At 40.1% G+C, this 14,222-nt stretch overlaps 1 protein-coding gene across 1 annotated transcript; it reads left to right on the top strand.

Moving 5' to 3' along the window:
* Positions 1-4,504: 4,504 nt before the first annotated feature.
* On the top strand, positions 4,505-13,323 carry slc35b2 (solute carrier family 35 member B2). Its single transcript, XM_012869123.3, has 4 exons — positions 4,505-4,766; positions 8,376-8,563; positions 8,648-8,808; positions 11,992-13,323. Exons 1-4 carry the CDS (start codon positions 4,747-4,749, stop codon positions 12,916-12,918), a joined length of 1,296 nt encoding a protein of 431 aa, XP_012724577.2. The 5' UTR covers positions 4,505-4,746; the 3' UTR covers positions 12,919-13,323.
* Positions 13,324-14,222: the final 899 nt, after the last annotated feature.

Here is a 14,222-nt window from a genome sequence, read left to right as displayed (position 1 = left end):
ATTCTCAAATTGATTGAAACATTCTCAAATGCTTCAGGTCTTAAATTAAATTTAAACAAATGTGAAATCTTGCCTCTTAAAGACTGTCCCATGTCTACTGCTTTTAGTATTCCTGTTAAATCCAACGTTAAATATCTGGGTGTGCATATAAATAAAAATAAATCTGATTTAGAAAATCTGAATATTTGGGACAAACTTCAAAAATGCAAAACTCAGCTAAATAAATGGACACACAGAGATTTATCTATTCTGGGAAGAATATTTCTCACCAAAATGGAAAGTATCTCCAGACTAATCTACCCTGCATATACATTAGGAATACCCAATTCAGCAATCAAATCTATCAACAGAATGAATTTTGACTTCATATGGAAACAAAAAACTCACTATATCAGAAAAGGTAATTTAATTAAACAGTTTGAAGACGGAGGCCTGCAAGCTATTGAATTTGACAGTATGAATGGCACTTTAAAAATAAATTGGCTCCGATCTTTTCTGACAAATCAAAATAAATTATGGTTCCATATTCCAAGCAAAATATTTTCAAATCTGGGCGGAATTAGTTTCCTTCTTAGATGTGACTTTGACGTTAAAAAACTGCCTGTTAAACTTTCCTTCTTTCACCAGCAAGTTTTATTATACTGGAGATTAATTTATAAGCATAACTATAGCCCACACAATACTCCCTTATGGAATTGCCGTTACATAAAAATGAATAATAAATCAATCTTTGCCCATAATTGGCTAGAACAAGGTGTTTGGTCTGTGATGCATTTATTAAATAATGGAGGGATTATGTCTTTTGAAGACTTCTGTGCAAAATATAACCTGCAAATAAATAAAAGTAAATTTGAAAAAATTATTAAAGCTATTCCGCCAAATATTTTATGCACAGCTAAATGCTTTTATGAGAACCCTAATTACAGAATCCCTGTGCTACCTGGACTTCTGATTAATGGGCACAGTATCACAGATAATAAACTGAAAAATTCAAAAATTAGGGAATGCTTTACTAATATTTTATTTCCTTTTGTATCAAATCCAAATTTTATATCACATCTTTTTTCAAAGGACCAAAAGGTAAATATTAGAACAAATTATTTAAATCTCCCAGTTCCTCCAAAACCCAAGGAAGTCCACTTTAAAATCTTTTCAGGTGTTTACCCCTCTAAGGAATTCCTTAGACTTCGATTTGCTATTGATGATAATACTTGTTTTTTTTTGTAACGGTGATATTGAGTCAACTGAACATCTTTTTTATGAATGTGTGTATTGCAAAGCTTTGTGGGATGATGTGCACTACTGGCTTTTCCCTAAAATTCCAAATTTACCTGAATTTTCTATAAAAGACATTGTTTTTGGAACTCTGAGAAAAGAAAAGATATTTGAAAGATTACTAAATGTAATAATTATCATGGGTAAGTTTTTCATTCACAAATGTCGTTTTCTTAAAATCAAACCATCTTTCCCCACTTTTCACAAGGAACTCTGCCATCTCTTCTTATCTCTGAAATTCATGGACAAAAAACAAGATTCAGAACTGTATAACATGGTGAACAATTTGAGACTAATGGAAAACCCCTAATTATTTTTATTTTTATTATTATTTGTATTATTATTTTATTTATTTTTTATTTATTTTTTATTTTTACTGTCTTCGTTTTCTCTGCAAGTACGGAAGCAAGTTGGATCGGCTTCTTCAAGTTTTTCAGATTTGTGTACATCTGATGCCGACGCTGTTTGTCATATATGATGTTAATAAAAAATAATAATAAAAAAAAAAAAAAAAAAAAAAAAAAAAAAAAAAGTTTTGGTTGCATCTGATTAGTAGCCTCGTGAGACCATCCTGATCTCGCGAGCTTTCAAGGTTTCACTCGCAGATCAGTCTGGCTACTCTCCGTTAAAGAAAATTTGGAGCCGTTCACCAAACGAACGTCCAATCAGCGTTGGCTTTGAGGCGGGCTGAAGTGTGACGCAACGGGAAGCGCGACAGTTCAGTCTAAACAACATGGCGGCTTCAGCCGATGAAACTAGCGTTAGCGTGGCTATCGAGCAAGTTTTATCGGAATTACAGAGTATTTCTTTGCTGAGCTAACGAGCCTTTACCTGCAGCAGCAAGAGTAGCTTGGCTTGTGGTTGTGTTTTCGTCGTCGCTCTTACGAGCGACGACAAAAAAAGAGCTACAGAGCGACGAGGAATCTGATTGGTTTATTTGGCCCGTCTATCACCAACATAGCCCAATCAGCTAACCAGTATTTTCGCCCCTTCCCAAAATTACTTCAACGGAAGGTTTCCAGATGGATATGTGGAGCAAATCTATCTGGCGGAGTCAGGTAATCTGATTAGTGCGCTGCAATGACTTCTGGTAAACTAAACCATAACTTATAATTTCCCTTCAACAATGGCTTTCTTCCTGTCACTCTTTCATAAATGCAAGATTTGCCGAGTGCACAGCTAATAGTTGCCCTCACCTGAGTTTTGGATCCCTGCAGCTCCTCCACAGTCGCCAAGGGTCTCTTGGCTGCTTCTCTGATTGACTCTCTCCTCGCATGGCCTGGGGGTTAACGTGGACGGCCTTGTACCGGTGGTTGTGCCGCCGTCTTTCAGTTCTCAGATGATGGATTGAACAGTTCTCTGTGAGATGCTCAAGGCTAGACTTGACTGCCGTGCTGCTTGGTCTTCGTGTTGCTCTTTGTTCACCGGCGTTCTCTAAAGAACCTCGGAGGCCTTTATAGAACTACTGTATTTACATTTAGATTAAAGTACGCACCGGTGGGCTTTATTTATTGATTAGATGCCTTGAATGAGAGTAAAAGGACCATTGCATGTCAAATAATAAAAAAAAAAAACAATGTAAAAATGATTCATGATTCCTTTTTCCTTCCCCTTCATAATTGTTCTTGTGTGGGTCTGTCACAATCCATCAAAGATTTGTGGTTGTGCTAAAATGTAAAAGGTATGAATACTTTCCGGAAGAGGTGTAAACTAAAATTATTCTTTGGTATCATTGTTGTTGTGAAATACTGTATGTCAACCCTTGTTGGAAATTAAACAAAGGAGTGATTCTGCGGTTTAATGTAACATTTGACTGGACGAAACACCAAACTATGAGTTTTTTCTGCAAGCTGTGGTGCGAAAGGTTCCCACATCTTTCGCTTTGACATGAGTACGGATTTGTTTTACACAGTTTAAAAACACAAGCCATAGATGACTCTGACTCTCTGTTTTGGACGCTCTAGGTCAGAACCTATGCAGCTCAGTGAGGCGTTCTGATTTGCAGTGGAAAAATCTCATGGTTGAGTAATCCTACCTACCCACCTTTATCTCCTCCTACTGTTTAACTTCTCAACCATCTGAAAACCACCCTCAATGACCTCTTTTAATTTACCCCATGGGAAATGTCCAGCTGTGAGTTCTACTGATGTATGCAAGCTTAAATCTTAGAACATCTTATTTTACAGTTATTTTTTTTATCCATGTTTAAATTTACTGAAAGAAACTGACAACCAATCAATACAATGTTAAGTCACGAGGGAATACTTCAAAAATAATAATATATAAAACTCTATCTATCTATCTATCTATCTATCTATCTATCTATCTCTCTGTCTCTCTCTCTCTCTCTCTCTGTCTCTCTCTCTCTCTCTCTCTCTCTCTCTCTATATATATATATATATATATATATATATATATATATATATATATATAAAAAGATGAGGCTTTTTGCTCCATATTGCAGTGCAATTGGTTCTGCAAACTTAGAAAAATTAATGGATTAGAAATCAAATTTTTGGTTTCAACATGACAAAATGATTCAAAGGATATTAATACTTTAAGATACAATATAATATCCATCCATTCATCCATTTTCCTACACGCTTTATCCCAGTTGGGATTGCGAGGGGTGCTGGTGTCTCCAGCTCTCAATGGGCGAGAAGCAGGGCACACCCTGGACAGGTCGCCAGTCTGTCACGTTATGTTATTATATTATATCATGTTATATTATATTATATCATGTTAAATTATATTATCTGCGACAGGCTGGCGACCTGTCCAGGATGTACCCCGCCTCTTGCCTATTGAGAGCTGGAGATAGGCACCAGCACTCCTCACAACCCCAACAGGGATAAAGCGTGTTAGAATATGGATGGATGGATAATATAATATATGATATAATATAATTATATATATATATATATATATATATATATATATATATATATATATATATATATATATATGAATATATATATGAATACAGATAATGCACAGGTATATGATGAATAAACATTCAGTAGATATAACATTGCACATTTACATTCATTTAGCAGGCCACTATAAATGTGTCACACCGAAAATGGGCTGAAACCATATACCTAAAGTTGCAAAATAACCTGTTGTCGCCCTCCCACGTTTTCTCGCGTTAATAGCGTGTTTGGCCTGCAGTACCTCCTCCCCGCCGACAGGGCGCGGTGTCGCCAGAATGGAGCCGTTTTCCACCTCCGGCATCCTACTGGTGTTCATTAAAAAAAAGAAGGGAGGCTTTCCTGTTGAAGTGAACACATCATCTTCAAATCATAAGTGGAAAAAAACAGGCTCCAGAGCTGCTGTTCGCGGAAGAGAGACACGGGTCCCGAGTTTTAAGCCATCTCATCCTAACCGACCGGAGCGGCTTGATGCTGCGTCACCGCCGAGACGTTTGAGAGCCGCTGCCGGGTGTGGGGCCACTGAGAGTGGGGGGGAAATATGCCTTCTTTCTCATGGAGGTAACCTCTTTTCTTCTTATTTCAGACGCACTGGAACTGGCAAAATGAGTTATAAGCTGAGCTGTCCGAAGCTTAAAATGCGGTTTGTTTTGAATGTGGTTAAGAACAGGGAGGCGTTGTTATATGCACGCAACCTAGCGGTGTTGGGCATATTTTAGGTTAAATAGCAATCATACATTAATATATTTATTATACTCGGAGTGATGCATTTTGGATAGGACGTTAAATATGTGGGAATATGTTGCCATACAAATGAGGTCAACACAACCTCATTAAAGGAATTGTGCAGTTTATGTTGTTGTTGTTTTTTTTTTACCCCCACTAAGTTTACATACATTCACAGCTGAGCAGTTAACTCTGTTCCCATTGCAGGATTTTGCAAAATCTAACCTTTTTTTTTTTTTTTATAATAAAGCTGGGTTTAATAGTAAAAATGCAAAATCTGTTTGGATTGATGACATCACAAGAGGCCTAATGGTCGAGTTTCCCCATTAGGCTTAGTTAACATGTACAATGAGCCATTTTTCACAGGGTCACAGAGTTGCAAGGGGTATAAGTGGGTATAGGCCGGTATTAGAATCTCATGAGGTAAAAAAAATGTCAGGTTTTCACGGAAACATCGACGGCTGCACATCACATTCGCGATAATCATGCTGAAAATTGCATTTTCTTTACCATTACACGATGCGACAACTACTCGCAGTGAGCTTTAACACCGCAGCTGTAGGTGTGTGCAAAGAGGGACCTTACAGTCCGTCCTACTGGCCAGAAATGTCATTGATATACAAAGTATAAATACTATAAGTGATATTAGGAAATGAACTATCAGCTATTTGCTTCCAAGAAATCCTTTAAGATTCCTATATCAGACAGACTGATACTGCATTTCTGGTATCACAATGTTATCAATTCTGTTTTTGGTGGAAGTAACGAGGGATGCGTTGTATGTCGTCGCGACCTCAACGTCATCCTTATTATTAAATGCATCAACCAGACTAGATTTCAGATTAACCTGGCCTGAATGAACGGCTGAAGATCTTTGATAATTAAGTCCTGTCAATCCGGTCTGCTCGGCTCCTCTTGGCACACAGCTCCTATGTGTTTCATCGCTGCTGGTTTTTCTTCTGCGCTCCATCTGGTGTTCCCACATTTAGCTGAGACGTTCTTGCCACCGCTGTATTCAGAACACAGGTGAGTAGGAGAAAAGTACAAATGGATGGCGTCAGAAGAGCCGCCATCGTTTGCCTTGGCCATTACGTGACTTCATCAGGGGTTTGGGTATGGAAACAGTGTCTTTGGGAGGGTTCATTAAATGATTTACAACAAAAATAGGGGGGGAAAAAAACGATGATCTAAAGGTGTGAAACCACGTCCAAGTGTGGTTGTTTGATATCACAGAAAAGCCCCGTCTAGTAGCTTTAATCTGTCTTCCTCTGAAATCAGAGTTGCATCTCACGTTTCGTTGCAAATCTCTCGTCACGCGTCCTTAATTCAATTCAATTCAATTCAGTTTTATTTAAATAGCGCCAATTCATGAAACATGTCATCTCGAGGCACTTTACAAAGTCTAATTCAATCATATTATACAGATTGGTAAAAAATGTCCTATATAAGGGAACCAGTTGATTGCATCAAAGTCTTGACAAGCAGCATTCACTCCTGAAGAAGCGTAGAGCCACAGGGAGAGTCGTCTGCATTGTCCATGGCTTTGCAGCAATCCCTCATACTGAGCAAGCATGAAGCGACAGTGGGAAGAAAAACTCCCCATTAACGGGATGGAAAACCTCCGGCAGAACCGGGCTCAGTATGAACGGTCATCTGCCTCAACCGACTGGGAGTTATAGAAGACAGAGCAGAGACACAACAAGAGAGACAAAAAAGCACAGAAGCACACATTAATCCAGGAATCTGTTCTACGTTAGATGGTAATAGCGGATGATCTGTCTTCCCTGAATGATGTCACAGTTAACAGAACGTCAGACCAGGTGAAATGTGTAGAAAAAACCATGTCCCTCACGGGACACATTTCCACTCCTTTCCCTCTCAGGTGAAATTCGGCCGCGTTTTTTTTCTCTGGAGTGCAGCAGCTTGTGAGCTGCATTCCTCCACGTAATGGGCTTCTTGTTCAGAGCCAGAGTGCTGGTGCAGTGGGCGGCTGCCTGGCCAGGGCACGGCGCACAAAGAGATCCTGTGTTCGGGTCAGGCACCCCGGGAGAGGAGGGTCCGCCTCTTCCTGAAGAGGAATACGCTGCGTTCGGCGGCGAGAAGCTCACCTTCATGTAGGAGGAGGGTGTTTTTTTTGTTTTGTTTTTTATTCCCGTGAAAACCTTTTATAGCTTTGATGGTGTCCTAAACGGAGACTACCAACGCACGTATGCCAAGACTGGCACAACTGCATTCCTGCTCTATATCTGTACCGGGTCTCGTAAATTAAACGGCACACAGAAGAGAGTAATTGTGACGTTGTGCCACATGTTCCCTCGACTGTGAATCCAGAGGCTGAATCCTTCATGACACCTGCTTAATACTTTTTTTTTGCTTTTTATCGGTCTCTTTGAGTTCAGCTTTTACAGATAAAAGTGAATGTTTCTCTCATTATCTTGGTAAAAGTAGAAGCTATCAACTCTACAATGACTGATTCTCTTTAGGCTGCCGTTATCACTGTGAGAAGCTTAAATCACATTCATCATAGGCGTGAGCTTAATTTAGCTTTTGATTATTCGTTTAAAGCCATTTCTCCTTTTTATTGGTGGGACAGCTACAACTTTCAACAATGAGTTTAAAACCAAGACATTAGAAGGCTTACAGTTTATATATGTTTAATTACACACACATGTTCAAATATTTACATACACTAAACTATTGTGAAGGCGTTGCTCGGCGATTTGCCCCTCAAACACAGACTTGGCAGTTCCCATGTGCATCAATAAGCCTCTGGGATTCCTCTCCCTCTGCTTTTATCCAACCTTGTTGGCAGAAGTTGCAGAGTTCTTTTGAATTAGCTGTTTTCTTTACATGGGCCTGGCTTTTATGCCCAGTCTAGATATTTTGAATGTTCTTGATATGGCGGTCACTCCAGCTGCTTACTGTCAACCTCCTCTTCCATCCGGAGCTGGTTCTGATATCCATTTGTCATCATTGTCCCATAGGACACCTGAATTATGTTCAAGTTTCAATCAGCCAGCTGTTATTATTATTATTTTTTTTTTCTTATTCCCTTCACCTTGTGCAAAGCATCAAATAGCCCCACAGCATGATGCTGCTACCACCGTGCTTGACAGTTTGTACAGACAGTTGATAAACTTATGACTTGTTCCCCCATTTCTTGTCTTTTTTGTTGTTCGTTAACGTTTTTTTTGTGTTATCATTTCATTCTGGTTCAGATAAATCATTAAAAGCCCCGAATGGTAGGATTCATGACTGTAATGTCTGTATCTATATGTTTTACAGTAGCAGTTATGACACATGAGGGCTGAAAAAGACATTAAAGGAATAAAACGCTTACAGGTTTTGTTCAGAGTCCGCTGTACGTTTTATGGAGTATGTCTTAAACGAGTTTGAGGATAGCATTGTCTGTTATAACGCGACATTCTCCTTTCACCCTTTTAGGGTTTGGCCTGCACTCGTGGGGCTGTTTTTCCCCCACGCCGTAGCTGCCGAGGAGCCGTCGTTGCTGGACGGCTGGCACGATGTCTGGTTCCTCCGTTTCCTCGTCAACATGCTGGGATACGCCACCATCATTGTCCCGGGATATTTCCTCATTAGCTACTTCAAACGCTCCAATTACCTGGACAGAGGTTTGGGCCGTTTGATTTTCTCTGGATACAATTTTTGTTTTGTTTTTTATTCTTTATTTGAAGCATCTCTCCTTTAATATTCAGGTAGCGGGCTTTGCTATCCTGCCATAAAGGCCTGCGTGTTTGGCGGCGAGGACAAGAGCGGACTGTTGGACGACGTGTCCCTGTCGAGCAGGAACGAGCCTGATTCGGGCTCGTCGCTCAAACAGGCCTTAAGGTTGATCTTTTGTGCAGCCGGACTTCAGGTAAGGGATCTCTGCGAGCATAAAGCTAAGAAACTGCAACCATCTATATTTTTCACACTGTGCCTAGGAAAGAAATGTATTTATTCACAGACTAAGTATCTCTTAACTAAATTACCCAAACAAGCGGAGTAAACATCAGACTAATTACACTTCTCTTCAGTCACCATGAAGAGAAGTACAACTTCTTTAGGTTCTCTCTATCAGGACATAATAAAAATTATCTGCATGCAAAACTAAGTCCACGACACAATTTGTCCTTTTGTATGTGGCCTGAACTTTATCAGTCTCTTGTTGCAGAGAAATGTCAGACCTTTTGTTCATTCTTTTTTTTTTTTCTTTAGATATGTTTATTGCCGACGTGCAATCATTAACAAAGATTTATAGTTACCGGTTGTAGACCTAGCCACAGTATGCTCCCTTTTTTTAAAAGGAAAAAGAAAGCAAACAGAACTACAATAACCCACCCTCCCCACACCCTCGCTTTCAACAACAATGAATGCAGTCGAAATTCACTTTCACAAATTCTTTTCCTCAAATGTTTATTGAATTAAAAAAAAAAATGTTTAACACAGAACACAAAAAAAAACCAATAACAATACACAAAACCCAGACACTCCCCCACCCTTAAAACCCATCATACACTCACTCAACAAGTCCGTTTCTACAAATCAGTCTTTTACAAGTCGTAAAAAGGGCAACAAAAAGTTTTTTTGCATCACATTTAAAACTAGTATATATATATATATATATATATATATATATATATATATATATATATATATATATATATATATATATATATATATATATATATATATATATATATATATATATAATATACACAAAGTAAACTCAATTTACAGTCGATTGGAATTTCACATTCAATTAACTTAAAAATTATTGTTTCCAAAAAAAATTGAAGTTCTTCACACTGCCACATATAATGATAAAGTGTTCCCTTTTCTTTTCCACATTTTTTTTTTTTTTACAGTGTCCTGTCTGGCAATGTAGCAATAAGAATCATTGTCTTAATGCCAAAAAGAGCTCATCAGATTTTACTTTCACAAGTGGAACAGTACGGCTTCCTCAACAGTGCTCCGCTTGATTTGTGCATGTTATAATTCATGCAGGGAGTATTTCAAATTATGTGGACACTACAATGAGAAAGTAGAAGAGGAAAGGAAAAACAATAAAGAAAAGGTGAAAGAAAGAGGAGATAAAAGGGAGAGAATGATAAAATGTAAAATATTTTATTACAGTTATTACAGCAGACTGTTACTGTTCACAGCGAGGAAGAGCAACTCAGATGAATTTGCGGAATGGCATACAGGATTTTAGAACTGCCTTCGTCCCTAAAATCATACGTTTGGGCACATTTTGGGTTTCTAAGATGCGTTAAATGCATTGAACCAAATGCACTTTGTTTTCCTGTTTTAATATATCAGTGTTCAATAAATTGAGCATAAATATGATATTCGGCTGGTTTTGTTGATTGAATGACTTTGAGCATTAATTTTAAAGTAATAAATATCGATATTGGAGTCGAATCAAACTCAAGCTAAGCTATGTATCGAGAATCGTATCGTATCTGCTCATCCTAGCTGATACCCAGCCCTAAAAGTGAGTGTGGAACGTTTTTTTTTTTTTAGCTCAGAAAGAGAATACCTGCTAATGTTGCGACCTTTAATTCTTCTTGCACTATATCAGGGGTCACCAACCTTTTTGAAAATGAGAGCTACTTCATCGTTACCGTTACACGAAGGGCTACCTGTACTGACCTTTGAACTAGAAGAGTCAGCACTCACCTATAAAGATATCTGCAATGCCCTTTTTCTTCTTAGATATTGTAATTTTTAAATCTATATAAATGCAGGTGTGACTACAAAAGTAGAGCAAGCAACAGACTAAAATAACATTTTAGAAGCAGTTTACTGGAGGGTTGTGCTAGTTTTAGAACGGGCTTGAATTCCCCACATGTGGTCCTTGGGAAGGGGGGGGGGGCTACCTGGTGCCCGTGGGCCCCATGTTGGTGACCCTTGCTCTACATAGACCCACCTCAGCTCATCCACATCTGCAGCTCGGGAACCGGAAGGCTAAATAATAGTGTGTGAAGTTTAGAAGATTCAGTGCTTCTTTAGAATAGGGAGCCTGTAAAGTACGAAGTTTAACCCTTAGGAATGTTTTATGCCATAATAATAAAGTACACTGGTACTTTAAATTGCATACAGTGAAATAAGTAAATGGATTTAGGTAAAAGATTAATTTTACCTTTTTGATTCTTTTTGAAATGGTTAGAAAATGAGCCTATTAGGCCTTCCCAGATTGATAAATAGATCGATAAAGAGTTGGTTCTCTAAGGTAATTGCACTGAGAGAAGGATGCAAGTACCCGGTTTGATCCCCAGTCACGGCAGTCTGGGTCCCTGAGCAAGACCCTCAACCCCAGATTGCTCCCCAGGCGCCGCACATGGCAGCCCACTGCTCCCCAAGGGTGATGGGTTAAAAGCAGAGAACAAATTTTGTTGTAATATATATTTCAATGTATGTTTCAATGACAATAAAGATATTACTATTATTACTATTACTATTTATTAGCAGGAACTGGCTGCTATTTGTTCTCTCCTTTCCATAGATGCAGCAACGGTGCACTTACTTTGTTCCCGTAAAGATTTCTTTCTTTACCTCATAAAATATCTCATAAATAAGGATTTGGTGGAATTGGTCTTATTGTTGTGTACAATTAATAAACAACGTACTATGTTGTTAATATTTCACCCTCTGGTGTTGCTTACAGATTAGAGTTTTTACTGATTTTAACTTGTAGCTGGATGCCAGCAGCTGCTGGGAACCAGATAACCAAGAAAGCTGAGGTGTCTCTGTGTTGGTATACAGAAAGTATAACTTGGTTTAATGGCTTTTATTCAAAATTAAAAAAAATGCAATAAGTATTCCTACTGCTACTAAAAAATAAAACTAGACAGGTCGGGTATGACGATCTATAACCGGCAAAAAGAAAACGATAATGAACTGAAATCTGGCAACAGACCCATGCCTGTTCTGGGAAAGAGCAAACTTTGAAAGTGAAAATTGATCTAAAAACATGATAATACGCACATGTTTAAAATGAAAGACGCAGGAGCTCGGACCCGATGAGCTAAAAATCTGCCTTTCTTCTTCTCCGTAGGTGTCATATCTGACATGGGGCGTCCTCCAGGAGAGAGTGATGACTCGCTCCTACGGAGCCGCGTCTCCGGACCAGGAGGGCGAGAAGTTCAAGGATTCCCAGTTTTTGGTCTTCATGAACCGCATCCTCGCGCTGACCGTGTCCGGACTCTGGTGCGTGCTGTTCAAGCAGCCTCGCCACGGCGCGCCCATGTACAAGTACTCTTTCGCGTCGCTCTCCAACATCATGAGCAGCTGGTGCCAGTACGAGGCGCTCAAGTTCATCAGCTTCCCCACTCAAGTCCTGGCCAAGGCCTCCAAGGTGATTCCCGTCATGCTCATGGGGAAGATCGTGTCGCGTAAAAGCTACGAGTACTGGGAGTACTTCACCGCCGCGCTGATATCCGTCGGCGTCAGCATGTTCCTGCTGTCCAGCTCCGCCGGCAAGCACCCGTCCACCGTCACCACGTTCAGCGGCGTCGTCATCCTCGTCGGCTACATCGTCTTCGACAGCTTCACGTCCAACTGGCAGGACAACCTCTTCAAGTACAAGATGTCGTCCGTGCAGATGATGTTCGGGGTCAACCTGTTCTCCTGCCTCTTCACCGTCGGCTCGCTGCTCGAGCAGGGCGCCTTCTTCGAGTCGCTGTCCTTCATGGCGCGCCACTCGGAGTTCGCCTTCCACGCCGTGCTGCTGTCCGTGTGCTCGGCGTGCGGCCAGCTCTTCATCTTCTACACCATCAACCAGTTCGGCGCCGCCGTCTTCACCATCATCATGACGCTGCGGCAGGCCTTCGCCATCCTCCTCTCCTGTTTCCTCTACGGCCACGCCGTCACCGTCGTCGGGGGCTTCGGCATCGCCGTGGTTTTCCTGGCGCTCTTCCTGCGGGTGTACGCCCGCAGCCGCGTGAAGTCGAGCCGGCAGTCGGCGCCGCCGCAGAAGGTGTAAAGCGCCGCAAAAATGTCGCGCCAAACTGGGAAAGTTTGACCACGTTTTCTGTGGTGCTATTTGTTTTTTTTTTAAGTTTTTCCTTAGTTTCTTTTTGTTGACAACGGTACAAAAAAAAAGGGATGCTGCAGTTTTCACCGTCACCGACGCCACCAAGGGGTCAACACAACAGTCAGAGGCTCTTAGTGCCTATATGATTGTCTTAAGTTTTAAACTACAAACTGCCTCTAAAGCTCTTCCTCTGTTTAACTGTATGTTTTTGTTGTGTGTGTTTTTTTTGTTTTTTTTTGTTACTTTTAACCACCGTATGTGGCTTTTGCAGCCAATTTAAGGTAACAGTATGGCTCTGCAGTAAAACGCTATCCAATGTCCAAAAAAAACAATAAACAAGGTTGGCCGGCTCCTCCTTAGAGACGCTTGATTTCTCTCCGGAGCTTATGGGAGTCATGATGTTACAGTTTTACGCTGAGGATCAGATTCCGTGTCTTAACGTGGGGTTTTATATTTTAAAAACTGGTTATTACAGTTTTGTAAACACAGTACACGCATTTCTGTTCATTTGTTAAACGTTTCAGCAGCTTCTATCGACATATTGGAGGGGGGGGAAACCGGTGCGCTGTAAACATTATACAGATTTTTAATCTGACATCCCAGCACCAAAAGCACGTCTTTTCGCCGATTTCATGTATGGTTTAAAAAGATGTGGTCAATACGACAAAAAAAAAAAGGAAAAAAAATGTAAATATGTCCTTTTTATTTTATTTTCTTACCAGCAAGCTTGTCTGCTTTCCTCTTTCTTTTTCAAAGGACTGATTAGTTTTTCATGTGAATGTTTGGATCAACACTGTCACAGATGTGAGGTTACTGTAAGCAGCAGAGGGGGGGGGGGGGGGGGGGGGTTTGCAGGTCAGAACGCACACAAGGGAAATGCAATGTTACTGGTACCTGGTTTTTATCATTCTACTCATTTTCTCTTGTAAATGAATTAATAATAAAACCTGTTAAATTAACCTAACAATATCCAGCGAGGGGTTTTGTTTGCTTCCTGGGGGGGGGAGGCTACTGGTTTGAGAGCCGCTCCTCATACACATTCTTGCAAAAGTATTCACACCCCTTAAACCGCATTTTGTAGCTTTACATCCGAAAACTTTAATCTGTTTTTATTGGCTCTGGCAAGACACCATTAATTACTAATTTTTTTTTTTTTTGTCATGTCTGTGTTTTACCCCTATGGTGGTGATGAAACTTCGATAATGCGTGTCTGAGCTGATCTAAAATGTACGGATATGTTTCGTTTCACACCT

Source organism: Fundulus heteroclitus, chromosome 15, assembly GCF_011125445.2.
Source record: "Fundulus heteroclitus isolate FHET01 chromosome 15, MU-UCD_Fhet_4.1, whole genome shotgun sequence".
Lineage (NCBI taxonomy): Eukaryota > Metazoa > Chordata > Actinopteri > Cyprinodontiformes > Fundulidae > Fundulus > Fundulus heteroclitus.
This window is presented reverse-complemented; position numbering and strand designations above follow the sequence as displayed.